General features: G+C 41.2%; 1 protein-coding gene across 7 annotated transcripts in view; it reads right to left on the reverse strand.

Annotated features, from left to right (window-relative positions):
• The window catches only part of PIGG (phosphatidylinositol glycan anchor biosynthesis class G), an 87,129-nt gene that overhangs the window by 38,131 nt on the left and 34,130 nt on the right, over positions 1-14,868 (reverse strand). For 3 of the 7 annotated variants that reach the window (XM_032095477.1, XM_032095481.1, XM_032095478.1), the window contains 2 exons: positions 9,821-10,012; positions 2,625-2,934 (listed from right to left, as the gene is read on the reverse strand). In XM_032095477.1, the coding sequence (XP_031951368.1) occupies positions 2,625-2,934; positions 9,821-10,012 (502 nt within the window). Of the gene's footprint in view, positions 1-2,624; positions 2,935-3,070; positions 4,177-9,820; positions 10,013-12,627; positions 12,752-14,868 lie in introns of those variants that run through there. The other 4 variants (XM_032095479.1, XR_004237383.1, XR_004237384.1 and 1 more) reach the window with 4 other exon arrangements.

Raw genomic sequence — 14,868 nt, forward strand, 5'->3', positions numbered from 1 at the left:
GTAAGAAAAAACCCTTTGACACAGCAGAGTCAAATAGAAAGATGTATCAAGCTCTTGACAACTCTAATAGCTTATTTCTGGAAAATGTTTACAGCTGCTTCAAAGTTCACGTAAATTTTTCCAGAAAATTTAGTACCACATTTATGGCATCATTCAGAGTAGAAAAAACACATTTAACCTGCCACATTACACTTCCAAAACAAAACTATTTCTTCAAGAAGTTCTTATTTTCTATTGCATCACGCTGTACTGGCTGAAGATACATGGGCTACATCTATCTAACGCGCTTTCGCCTCACAAGCACTTTTAAGCATCTCCTCAGGCAAACAAACGGATGCAGTCCAGGCTAGGAAGCTGGACAATCACGTGGACTGGAAACTGCTCAATTGTTGAGCTCACAGAGCTGCCATCAGCAGCTTGAAGGCCAATCTGGAGGCCAATCACTAGTGATTAGCCACAAGGACTGACACTGGGGCTGATATTAACATCTTTATCAATGACGTGAGCAATGGGACCGAGAGTCTTCTCAGGAAGTCTGCACACAATACAGAAGAGCGGTTGACATAGCAGATGGGTCTGCTGCCACTCAGAGGCACCTCAACAGGCTGAAGAAATGAAATGACAAGACATTCAGAAAGTGCACCAAAGGGAAATGTCAAATCCAGCACTTGGGGAGGAATAAAACCATGCCTTTGGTCACACCAGAAATCAATCATATGAAAAGCAGCTTGGAAGAGATCAGCCAGTCACTGTCCTTTTTGTGCAAAGACCAACAGCACCTGGGATTCCATTAGGGAGAGCCTTACTAGCTGTTTAAGGGAGATGCTCCATTCTCTCTAATAAGCAGTGGTGAGATCCCCATTTGGGTGCCTGGGTCCAGTTCTGGGCTTGACACCACAAAAAACCCATGGGTGCATCAGAAAAAATCCACTGAAGCACCACAGATGATGATGGGAACAAAGCACCTGTCATACAAGCAACTCTCTGGGTCTGTTTACTCTCAAGAGGAGAAAGCTCAGCAGGGATCATAACAACATGTATAAATACCTGATATGGGGAAGTACACAAAATGTAGCCAGACTGTGACTTCCTTGGTCACCCAATAGTGACTAGCAAAGGGATAAAAAGCAACACACAGAAACAGAAATACAAGAAGTTCTAATTAAAACTAGAAAAAGCTTTTTTTTTTTTTTTACTAGCTAGGGTGGTCAAGCCCTGGGATCATCTGCCCAGAGATCTTGCAGTCCTCACCCTTTCAGGTATTCAAAATAGGGAACGGACACAGTTCAGACCAATCTGGTCTGTTTGACCTGCTGTTTCATGGGGTCTGCTTGGATTGAATGATCTCCGGAGACATCTTCCAAATTCAACTCACCAGTAATTTCAGAGTTCTGTGAAATTCTCGGCCAAGTGTACCAAGAATTCAGCATCTCTGAAAACATTTATGAACCATTTGCTGCTTTATGAAAACATCTGAACCATTCTTTATTAGTCTCTTTTCCATAACTAGGATTTTCTTGCCAGCCTCCCCACCATTAAATTTCTGGCAGCTGTTTTAATTTGGTACCTCAGTACAGAGGGCTCCATCTTCAGCATTTTGCCAACTGCACCAAGGAGTGCTCTCAGAAGGCTATAATCAAAGCTGGCTGCCTGAACAGTAACGTTCAAAACATGCAAAAGCCATTCAACCAAGACATGCTATGCCCTCTGAACAGGAAAAGTGGGTAGGAAGGGATGAATCATATGATCTTACCTGCATTAGCAATTCCCTATCTGGACATACACTCTCAATCAAGCCAATCCTCAGTCTGCAGTTACCGGATCAGAAACAGAGTAGGAAGTGCCCTAAGCTTGACCAGAGTTTTAACATCCCCAGCCATGCCTCAGAGTTAAAGTCAACACAGGTCCCACACTGAAATTTTGCAAACCCCACCTCTTAAACCTGATTCCCAACTTAACAAATGCCCTCTTTAGACAGCCTGCTACGGTAAGGTTCCAACAATACTAGAAGCAGAAAGAACCTCTCCAGCTTCAATGCAAAGTAAAATTTTTGTGGAATTGCAACCTTATTTGCAGTGCAGAGAACTACGTTATTGAAGCTAGTAAGGCTTCTCAGGAAAGAAGGTATCATTTGATATAATAAGAAAGAAGATTGGTTCTGGTTCTCATAAGAGGTATTACACGCCACAGAACTTTCCTTCAGTCTTAAACAGTATGTAGACCTACTGTAAGCCTCAAGAACCAGTGACAAAAGCCACCTGCCTTTTACTGGTATTAATCAATTCAGACAACATTTTTAAATTAATTATCACCTGAAAAGTACTTACAAGGCCCATTAACAGACCAAAATCATCCTGGTATAGGTCCCTGATCCTTGTAACACTTTTGGAAATCTACACAGAGGATAAGACACTAAGGTATGCATCTTTCCCTGATTCTGAAAACAAAACATTAGTAAAACATTTAGAAACTAAACCCTTCTGAGAACTCAGTAAAGTTTCCACTGTATAAATATTACAGTTTCCACTGTAATATTTAATTAGCATTTTATTTACAATGGACAATATTTTTTTGAAAAACTATTCCCTTTCCCTCCTAGGCAGCAGAGAGAGCATTCAGCTTACCTGAAAATAGAAGAAAGCTTGGCCAAACCAGTAGTGCATGATAGTAATCTGTGCTGCATCAAATTTCAAAGGTCTCCAAATATATTTTGTCATCATTGTCTGAATCAGCAGACAAAAGAGCAAGACTGGTAAATTGTGAGGTCTAAATAGAAGAGCTGCTAGTAGAACCAATCCGCTATACACTTCCCATAATCCTGTGCTCTTCATGCTGGAGTCTGTAGAAATAACCTGTGACTTTAGTAAATCTTTAGTGCCAGTGAAGACTATGCCAAGAACAAAGACATAAACAAAACGAGCTTCAGTAATCCCCCTAAAGAGAAAATAAAATTGAAAAAAATATTAATAAATAAAACAGGAAAATTAGTTACTTACTAATATCTATTTCAGAGTCTTTCAAGAGAAGTCAAAACCAGTTCTGCCTAACAGGTTAAAATCCAAGGCTAGTATTTTTCAAATGCCTAAGCAATTCCATTACCAAAAAAAAAAAAAAAACCAAACCATGTTTTAAGTTGTAAGAGTAATTAGCAGTTACATTATCTTCAAACCACCTATAAATTCATTTGCCTCTTCATTTCCCGTGAAAGCAAGCTTCTGAAGGAAACACAAAACATTGCCCAAAAAAGCTGACAAGGACAAGGACCAGTAAGCTTAAACACTGTGACCTCATATTCTAGAAGTGAAGGGTCTGAGAAACTAAGACTGAAATGGACTACAGCAAGTTACCTGGTCCAATCTTCCTGCTCAAGGCTCAAGCAGGGTCATCCTAGAGCACATTGCACAGGATTGTGTTCAGACAGTTCTTGAGTATCACCTGTGAGGGAGATCCCACAACATCTCTATGCAATCTCTTCCAGTGCCTGGTCACCCTCACAGTAAAGAAGTTCTTCCTCATATTCAGGTGGAACTTCCTGTGCACCAGTTTCTGCCCATTGTCTCTTGTCCCATTGCTTGGCACTACCAAGAAGAGCCTGGATCCATCCTCTGACACCCTTCCTTCAGAGACATTACTGAGGTTGTCTCTCAGTTGTTCTCTTCTCAAGGCTGAACGGGCCCAGCTTCCTCATAAAAGAGATGCTCCAGTCCCTTAACCACTTTCAGAGTTCAGCTCTGGACCCACTCTAGGACCTCCATGTCTCTCTTGTACTGAGGAGCCCAGACCTGGACACAGCACTCCAGATGTGCCTCACCAGGGCTGAGTGAAGGGGCAGGATCACCTCCCTCAACCTGCTGGCAATGCTCATCCTATTCCCCAGGATCCCATTGGCCTTCCTGGCCCCCAGGACACTGTTGGCTCACAGACAGCTTGCTGTCCACCAGGACCCCCAGGTCCTTCTCCCCAGAGCTGCTTTCCAGCAGGTCAGCCCCCAGCCTGTGCTGGTGCCTGAGGTTATTCCTCCTCAGGTGCAGGACTCTGCACTTGCCTTTGTTGAACTTTGGACACTTCTCTGCCCAACTCTCCAGCCTGTCGAGGTCCTTCTGAAGGGCTGCACAGATCTGCCATTCAGCCAGGACCTCAGTGTCCACTCATCCAGTCCACACTTCTTGAGTTTGTCTGTAAGAGTATTGTGAGAGACAGTGTTCAATTCCCTGCTGAAGTCAGGGTAGACAACAACCACTGCTTTCCCCTTGTTCAGTCTGGTATTTGTTTCATTGCCGAAGGCAGGCAGGTTGGTCAAGCATGATTTCCCTTTAGGGAATCCAGGCTGACTACTCCTGATCATGTTCTTGTCATTCATGTGGATAGAGCTGGCCTCATTTCAGAATGAGGTGCTCCATCACCTTTCCAGGGACTGCGGTAAGGCTGACTTCTGGATCCTCCTTCATGCCCTTTTTGAAGATGGGGGTGACATTTTCTTTCTTCCAGTCCCGAGGCATCTCTCTTGATTGCTATGACCTTTCAAAGATGATCATTAAAAGCCTCACTGTGTCCATCAGCTCCCTCAGCACCTGTGGATGCTTTCCATCAGGACCCATGAGTTTGCGGATGTCAGGTTTGCCTACACGTTCTCTTACCCAATCCTTCTTGACCAAGGGAAAGTCTTTCTTTCAACATTCTTTTACCATGGTCTCCTGGGTCAGAGATCCCTGGCTGGTCTTGTCAGCGAAGACGAGTACAAAGAAGGCGTTCAGTAATTCTGATTTCTCTACGTTCTCTGTTACAGGGGCCCCTGCTCCATCTAGTACAGGGCCCACACTATCCCTGGTTTTTCTTTTGTTTTTCATGTATTTGAAAAAGCCCTTTTTGTTCTCTTTGACGTCCTCAGCCAGTTTTAGTTCCAGATGAGCCTTGGACTTCCTTTCTCATTTCTACCTTCTCTGACAACCTCTCTATACTCATTCCAAGTGGTCTGACCCTGCTTTCACCTCCTGTGTATTTCCTGCTTACACTTCAGCAACGTCAGGAGTTCCTTGATCATCCACACAGGTCTCTTACCCTATTTCCCCAATTTCTTGCTCATCAGGATGTGTCATTCTTAAGCCTGGAGGACATAACCCTTGAATATCAACCAACTCTCTTGGGCCTCTCTTCCTGGCATGGCCTGTTCCCATGGGATACTTTCAAGAAGATCTCTAAAGAGGCTAACATTAGCTCTCCGGAAGTCCATGATTGCTTGTTGCCCTGCTTCCTCTTTGCCCAACACTGAACTCCACAATCTCATGATCACTACAGCTAAGGCTGCCCCCAACTTTCACATCTCCAACAAGGCCTCCTCTGTTTGTTGTTAGGAAGTTGAGTAGCACACCATTCCTTGTGGGATCCTCCACTACCTGTGTCAGAATGTTGCCATCAGTGCTTTCCAGAAACCTCCTGAACTGTTTGTGCTTTGTTGTGTTGCTTATCCAGCAGATGTCAGGGTAGTTAAAGTCCCCCACAAGAACCTGTGACTTTGAGGCTGCTTCAAGCTGCCTGTAGAAATCCTCATCCACTTCTTCCTGATCAGGTGGCCTGTAGCAAACACCCACAACAAAATCATCCTTGTCTGCTCTTTTATCCTGACCCATAAGCTCTCGATTATCTCAACATCCACCCCAGATAGAGCTTGATATATTCCAAGTGTTTCCTCACATAGAGGGAAGCTCCACCAATGCACCTTCCTGGTCTCTTTGATAAGCAACCTGTGGCCCTTCATGACAATATTTCAGTCATGCGAGGTACCCCACCATGTCTTTGTAACCTTATCTCTGCCAAGCCTACATCCACATCTGCCTTCAAATCTAGTTTAAAGCTCTCTCAATGAGCCCTGCTCAATTCTGAGCTAAGATTGCCTCCTTAAGGCAGGTGGACCTCATTTATCATCAGCAGGCTTGGCATCGTATAAACTGACCTGTGGTAAAAACCTTCAGAACTCTGCTGGTAATACCAGTTTCAAAGCCAGGTGTTCATCTGCCTGGTTTTCCAGTTTCTTGCTCCATCAATCCCTGAAACTGGCAGGATAGAAGAGAACACAACTGGTGCTCCAGAGCCCTTGACCAGCTGTCCCCAAGCCCCTGAGGTCCCTTTTGATCATCTGCATCCTTGTTGTTTGGACTTGGTCATTACCCACCTGGAAAACCAGCAGTGGGTAATCATCAGTGGGCTGTAGCAGGCTGGGAAGTTTCTTGGTGATGTCCCTTACCCAGGCCCCAGAGAGGCAACACACCTCCCTACGGATTGGATCCAGCTGGCACATCAGGCCCTCCATTCCTCTCAAAAGGGAGTCACCAATGACTACTCTTCTTTTTCATAGCTGAGGAGGCTGTGATGTGGGGGGTAAGCTGCTGTGCCATAGGCAGCCTCATCAACCCGGATGGACTGTCACCCACATTCTCACTTCTCCAGTCCTCATTTCCCTGCTTCTCAGATTCCAGGGCCTCGTATCTATTGCATATGGACACTTGAGGAGGTGAGAGAGGTCAGGAAGGGTTTCACCTGCCACCCAAAGCAGAAATGCATTTTCGCTCCCCTCCACCCCGAGCTCCTTCTGGCTGGTGGTGAGAGGGTGGGGAGTCCATTGCTTCTTGTGAATTGGATGTCAGGTCTGTTTGTCTGAGGCACGGCAGAGTGCGCCTCCACCAGCCAATCTCTTATTACCAGTCTTCCCTATACGTGAGTAATGAGTGAACATGGTCTCCTACATAGTTAATATAATTCACTCAGAAGTGAGGATTCCTGAGTCATCTACACTCAGCAATATGTAGAGGATTAGACCAGGACTCTAAAAATAGTAAAAGCATAGTTATACTCACATAACCAATGTAACTAACTGATCACAAAAAGATGCCACTAGTCAAAATTTCTAAAAGAAGTTTTATAAATATAATTTTTTTTTTCAGTCTTAGGTCACGATCCTTCTCAACCAATTACTAAAAAATAAGCATGAATTCAATCTTTCTTTTCAAATACAGGAAAGAAAAAGCAAGAGGAGAAATAATAAATGAGCATTTACATATTCAATTTTCTTTTTGCATGTACAGAACCAAGAAAAAAGGCAATACCATGACACAACAGTAATGTGATTTTCCTAAACCTGAATACAGTACACTGTTCTGTTGTTTACCTTTCAAGGGTTCAAAATTATACTTAACAGCCTATGCAAAAGGGCTTTACTATTTTATTCCCTTACATAGCAACCTTTGTAAAAACCCTGTAATGACCATTGCATTTTTCCTTTAGAGAAAAAAAAATAAAGGTAAAAGCTAGTAAAGTTTAGAGAATTCCTGTGTTTCTGGCTAATGCAGAAATTCAGTGCCCCTTTTCAGTGTCTCTGGTAAGTCTGATGTCATTATTACCACATATTTACTTTGTAAGTAAAACTTTAGGAAATAGCTTGGGGTATTTCCCTATTCAGTAAGTTGAGTGAAAACTGGAATTAACCAGTTGATGGTTAATTCAAACTAGAAAAAGTATCCCTCAGCAAATGCACTACTATTATTTTGTTTGTTTTAGTACACTACATACTCATCTTTTTCTTTGTACAGACTACATTTTTTTAAAAAAATAACTGAGGTAAAAAGAAGGCCAAATCACTTCTTCACATTTTTTAATTTACAGGTTTTCTTAGTGTAAGCCACAAAAAACACAGAACTCTTAAAATGCCTCTTCTCCCTCATCCACCTCCCAGCAGTTGTCACATTCAGAGAAAATCTTCAGAGAGGGAACAGAGCTTCAGAGCAAAGATTCTCCATCTTAGAGAAGAATGCACTCACTATGCATGGAAAACACAGTGGCTGCCTACAGCTTTTTCTCATATTACACAAAAATACCTCTACCTTGCACCTGGATCTGGAGCTATTCCAGATCATGAAGACACTGAAGATACCTCTAAACCTATTTAAAGGAAAGTTCTGTGGTTTTGGGGGGCATTTTAAACAGGCTTTTAACACATATATCACATCAACCATCTAAAAAAGACAAGCTAGTATCACTGTGTCAACATGTCACCTATCAATCTACTAAGAGTTGCCTACCATCTCTTTTGACTAAGACTGGGAGCCTTGCTGAAGATAATGTTTGATGAGTCAGTGATCTTGGGCAAACTATGTCTCCTTATCAGGACTTGTACTTTACTCCTGAGAAGCCCACATATTAGCACGAGTGGCCACTGCCAGGGAGCATGCTGGAAGCCCTAAGCCAGCCTGTGCTGTGCACTGGTAGGTATTATGGCAGAGACAATGTTCTGATCTGGCAGGTATAGACACATGAGTTCATTTTGGAATGTTTGCTGGTTCATTTTTATGTGAAATAAAAGGCACCATGGTATGGGAGGGAAGCAGAACCTCTCTTCAGATGGGACCCATGTGCCACAGTGTGCCATGGGAAGGTCCACTTGGGGTTTATATAGAGCTCTGACATAACTTAAGTAAATCACTGTGTTCGTTATTTATTTAATGATAGAAATAATACAAAAAGCTTTGTATCTTGTAATAATTGAGATTAATATGCTGACTATAGAATGAACAAGTTTCAAGTAAATGTTTGACTTCAGTATTTAAGTAAAGCATTTATTTCTCTTATTGCATTTTATTTGTGGCTCAATTTCTGTATTTAATGTTCTGTCCCATGCTGCAAGGACAGTATTATTCTCCAAGGATTTTACTCAAACACAAAGCAAAACTAGAGATCACACTCAAAAATCAGGCATGTTTCAAGCATAGACCCAAATCCTGCACACTAAGTAAAGATTATCATTACTTTCTCATGCAGCATGACTAACACACAAAGTTAACTTAATTCTAGTTGTATACTTGTGTTATCTTCAGTATTTGGAGAGATGGAATGTATGTAAATATATCCAGATACACATACAAACAAATATTTCTTGTAAAAATGCCATGTTAGCAAACCTGATCTTCTTTATGTCCTAACATCTTACCCTGCAGGCCTTTTTCCATCTCTACACATCTTGTGAATCTCTGGCCTCTGACTAAGAAGCTCCAACAGAAACCATTTGTATTGATATAAAATTCAAAACAAGTGTGAGAGAAAGTTTATTACATCCAGAAGACAATGGTTTCAACAGCTTCTCTTCCATAATCTCCTACTTCTCATCAAATTTTCCGACTCTGGAAGTTTTCCACAACTCTTTGACATTTAGTAAACCTTGGGGCTGCAGAGCCAGGTGTAAAGCCACTTATCTACATTCCAGAAGTAGTCATTGGTGAAAGAGTTAATAACTTCCTTACAGTTACTGACTAGTTCTTTAGGAAACATCAAACCAAAAATCCTAGTATGCAGTGTGCTGCACAGGTGAAACCTTGAGCAGCACATGGTTACATCTTGAAAGCCCATGTTATAGAATACTCAACTGCAAAAGCAAGGTATGGAAAAGCAGCTCTCTGAACTACTGCCTAAGCACTTTCGAAACTAAGAAACAGCTACATGAGCTTGGTTTGCGCTCTGCTAGATGTGGCAAGTCCATCTAAAACAACAAGATATGGCACAGTTTCTTTGTAGCAAAAACATAGGGTATAAATACTAGATTTTCCTCATATTAATTCTTATCTGACTGGCTTCTCATCTGTCACAGTCAAAAGACACTTCATGGGGCTTAAAATTAGGCACACATCACAAAAATTCAGTGCTGGTCACCTACACACTACAGTTCTATTCGTAAGAATGTAATTCCAACCTAGAACATCCCATCCACCTCATCCCCTGATAGCCAAAGTGTTCAACACCTCGCTAGAAACAGTTACTTATCTGTTGATTAACTTACTTGGAAATATCTCTGCCACCATGTTGCCATGGAAATATGACATTTCCAATAGCTGCCCGGTAACTGTAGACTCCCAGGAGCCCGAGTGCCATAGCAATTTTTGAAACTAGGGAGCATCTTCTCTGAACCAGAAAGAAGATCATAAGTAGGGAGACTGCAGCCAGGAAGGAGAGTTCAGATTTATGTTCAGAGCTGGGAAAAAACAAACAAAAAAAACCCTTTTTAAAACAGTAATTAGTGCCAAACGCATTTGACAGAGGCTTAGCTACAGCACTGTATTAAATAAACCATATTAATTGATGCAGGAGCAAATTAATCACTGCAGTGGTACCTGTTATGAACTTTCTAAGAGGTACGGTAAAATATTTTAGTATTTTTAGAAAAGCAGTTTTATTAATGAGGTTTTCTATTCGAGCATGCATATTTAAAAGTGTAATTATTGTGTTCCACCATATGCTAGTTATTTTGTTAATTATATAAAAACTGAGATGCATATTGCATAATGGAAAAGAGTCTACTGCTTTTAAACTAGGAGTTTGTTATTTATACATTTTTTTTTAAGTGTGTTTTGCTTATACTACAGCATTTCATTTTCTAGCACAACAGAAAAGATTTTTGCACTACAGGATTAGAACTATTCTGTCTTTTGAAATAACTGCATATGTATTTGTTTAATTTTAGACACATTAGCTACCCTACTACCTATAGAATACACTACCTACCCAAAATGACCAAAAATATACTTACATAGTTTAAAACACACACACAAACTCATTAGCACAATATGATTCCCTTACGCAACTATGGCACCTCGTACTGTGTCAATACATACAAGAGATAGACACAAAATCTGCATCACTGGCAGAGAAGATTACAGATACAGTTTGTTTGTTTGTTCCCCTGCATCCTAAATAGGCAACACTCGTTCCAGAATCAAGGGCATTTCACTGAGCATGCTGCCAGTGTTATGTATTTAAATCTTCAGTAATATGAATTAGCACTGCAAAATGTAAGGGGTAAGGCAAAGATCTGCAACCATCCCCTAACACGTAGTTTCAGTAAGCCTACTGTAGTACAAGAATTGCCAACCCATGCCTCCTGAAAATACTCCCAGTATCCCAAATGATATAAAATCACTAATTTTGTTACATTTGCTTTGAGTTAAGAACATCATGTAGATTTTGAGAGCTAAGGGCTCCATCTTCTGTTTTCCACAACTCAAAATCCCATGATAAAAGATCACTAACTTCAGGAAACTAACAGTGTGCCTGGGCTGTTACCTGCATTGAACCTAATCACACCAAATTCCAATTTTATCTCTGATTTAATAAAAATTACTGTACTTCAAACAGGTTTGCTTTCCTATTCCTTAGTATACACTTTATCAGGAGCTTGATCAATGTATGTTCCAGCTATCGTGCTTGAAAAGTCACAGAGGAAAGGTTGCAGGGCAGATAAATTGTCACATCAGTTCTGCATGCAGGACCCAGTCACGTAGCTCGTACACCTTAACAAGATTCCCAAGAGATGCACTGCTCTCTGAAAGCCAGGGGTGAAAAGTGAGAGGAATAAGATCTAGAATGCTATGAGACAGAAAATGTAGTCTTGATGTTTCTCCTCACAATTGTTCCTCTACAGAAGGAGACAGCAGAAGCAGTGAATAGATTCCTGCAGCAAGCTGTGAAGGTAACTCAAGCACCACCTCCTTTATGATCAAAACATAATTAACTAATCTAGTAGACACTAAACCTTTCAAATGAGCATTACAGAAAATTTTAAGTCTTCAGGTCATATTCTCCTTGGCTATTCATTGTATGAGAGCAAGACAAATCAGGGATAAATAACAGTACATCCTCATCATCATCATCTTTGTCTCTTTATCCAAAAAATTCAATACACTTTGAGTTTGCATACTTGACCCCTAGCACAGGGACTAATACACATCTCATGTCCAGGTTTTCTGGTAACAGTCCTCCGTGATCTCCATTTGGAATTTTTTTGAGCCATACAAAGTTGTTTAAAAAACCCCTACCTGAGTGTTTCATAGCATTTGCTGAAGAAACAAGAAAAGGATTTACAGCAAGCGAAGTCAGGTCAGCACAAATCACCTACAGTTTCAAAGTTTTCCAGCCAAGGTTCTGACACTTAGGCAGCTAAAAGCATATGTAATTAGCATATATTTTGAAAGGAGATGGTAGCTGCTGAACACAGAGTCCAGTCATTTAGCAAAGTCCTAAATGATTTTGATAGTCTGCTCACAAACACATGCACAAACAAGTTACTCTGATCTCAGCTGCAATGTAGTGGGTTTTGCACAAACCACAAAATTGAAAGCGAAGAACCAATAACTTCCTGAAAGAAAACCTGTTGAGAAGTGAAGGAAAAAAGATAACTTTGGCTCTATCTTTCTACTGTAACAGCTTGTGGTCTACATTCATACTTCTGGTAATAGAATGAAGGTTGAAGACATTTTCTTCCACTGCTTGGACTTCACCTCATTACTGTAAATACAAGTAGAGTGAAAGGCATTACAAATGTGCATGATTAATAACTTAGGTATATATGGCCTTTTTAAATTGTTTCTTTCATTTTACAACTGGATACATAGAAGTCACAAGGTGTGCCAGCTTTGAGGGGAAGGGCATTGGGGATGGTTAAGTACATTAGTAAAAGAAAACATTATCATCTTCCCATGCTGATGCTTCTTGTCACTTCTCTTCAAGTTGACACTGCCATGTAGCAGCTCTGACAGCTTTCAAGTATCAGCACTGACCAAGATTAACAGCCAAATAAAGCTGAGTACCAACCAATAAAAAAGAAAACCTGATTTCCAGTGAGATTTAGATTGCATGTTTTCTTCCACTTCATCTACTGTCTGATTTTCTTTTGTTCTTTTTCCCAACAAAGTGTTTTTCAGGTTTCACAGTCTGTCTGCAAATAACAAAAGAACACTTTCCTTATTTCAGCACTGCTGAATACATTCCTAGTAGCCAATTTCAACACACTATAGGTAGGATTGATTTTCTGTGTTTTGATGCTTACATCAAACAGGAAAACCTGAACAACAGGGCCTCTGTCTCAAATGTTGAGCCTCTTAAGCATTGTCTAGTTAAGCAAAATACTAGTCTGAGCATGAGCACAGATGTCCAAAAGATCAATACAGGGGAATAAAAAAAGAGGGCCATTTGTTCATTAGTTTGTCTTTGAAACAAGGCTGGCTAGAAAAGGCCTAAGCAGCCTGAACTCAAACTAACAAGGGCTAAGTAAGGGCTAATGATCTAAGTAAGGTTCTAAATTCTTATTAGCAAAAAACATGCTATTAAGACATAACTATGCCAATTAAACTAATACTAAAAATAGAATAACTATCAACCTTACAGATTAGCAAAGCACTTTGGGAAGAGGAGTAAGTGCTTTATGCAACTCAGTTTATCACCAACTTTCAATTCATGCTACAAGGAAAACACATAATCTCAACCCTGATCAAATCACTAGGGAAACAGACATTTCTACAACCCTGTTATTATGTGAAGGAAAAGGAACACCGATGTTAAAACCTGCAACCAAAGAAAATGCAAGCAAGCTGGCCAAACAGGAATTCCCAGACACTTTACAGACCACAGGATGTGTAAAGATTTAGTTGCATCATTGACTAATCTTTCTAAAGCTTGTTCAGTGAGCCATAACAGAGACAAGAACTCAACTACATCCCATTACTCAAGTCCAAAAACTGTAATACTTCAAATACTACTCATCTTTTAACCCTATATTGCAACTGAAGTATCTGTCAGCATGGAGACATACATAATATTCTCCTGTTAGGCTGAAAACTGCTCCTTTGTTTTAAATCAGGATGTAGCTCCACAGCAGCATGAGCCAACCTGTGCCAGGGCTGCCAGGGTTCCATTCTTTCACCTGCTCCCTAGGCACAGCAGAAGTAGTTACACCTGTCCTGGGTTGCAGTGTATTCTATTACCATTCTCATGAGGTGTTGAAATCAGGTGGGGCAGTGTTTCCTTGCCTCCTCCCCCCAGACTTGCTGTTAACGGCCCATCATTGTCCTGCCGCCTGACTCAGAGATAACTCCCTCCGGACTATCTTCTGTTAATGAGCCTAATCAACACTTTGCCTCATGACTCATTACCCCATTGTGAGATGCTCTACTCAGAGGGAGGAACCAAGCATCCCATCATGGATATAATCTGGGACTCTCAACACCAGAGGGAACTCTTTCCACTGGATTTCCAGAGGACAGGAGCTACACAGCCACCACTAGACCTTCTGAGGAAGAGCAGACCCTTTTTTCTACAGGATCACTTCTCCCAGACTGCTACCACCACCCTGCCTAACAGGGACTCAGGTTGTATCTTGACTCTGTCAGTTTGAACCAGTGTTTTCTTTTAGGTTTTTTCCTCCTTTTTTTAAATTTCCCCATTAAATTGTTATTCTGACTTGGTGCCTCCCACTGGCTTGTTTTCAAACTAGTACACATCAATGGAAGGGAGAAGGCAGAACTGTGACAGTGACAGTCCTAATCACACATCCTCTTATCCTGCCATGGCACAACACTCTGGACTGTTGCATAATCTTTTTAAGCCTCCCAAAGTACAGGGTCGGGAATCACTGCTTCTTTCTCAATTAGATTTGAAAGGCAAGGGGGTTTTTTTAAGGAATGCTTGACAGTGGCAGAAAGAAAAAGCTGTTTGTCTGCAACACTTCAAAAGATCCAGATATTTCCACGTTCTCTTCTTACAGTAATCTCAACAGCAGCACTGCTGACTTGTACACTCTTCCCATCCTGCATTCCTGTTACCAAGCCAGCCCATTTGCCTGTGAAGACTGATGGTAAATCAGAGTGAGAAGTGATCCCACTGAAAGCCAAGAGTTTCTCATGCCATCTTGAGTTATTTTTCCAGACACGTCTATTCAGTGATTTAGTTCACCATACTGACACAGGAACACATAAAATACAGGGCAAGTGAGGCAAGCAGAAAGAGAGCAGGTTCCTTGCCTTGTATGGCAAAAGCTCCTACAGTATACTGTTTTAG

This window comes from Corvus moneduloides, chromosome Z, assembly GCF_009650955.1.
Source record: "Corvus moneduloides isolate bCorMon1 chromosome Z, bCorMon1.pri, whole genome shotgun sequence".
Lineage (NCBI taxonomy): Eukaryota > Metazoa > Chordata > Aves > Passeriformes > Corvidae > Corvus > Corvus moneduloides.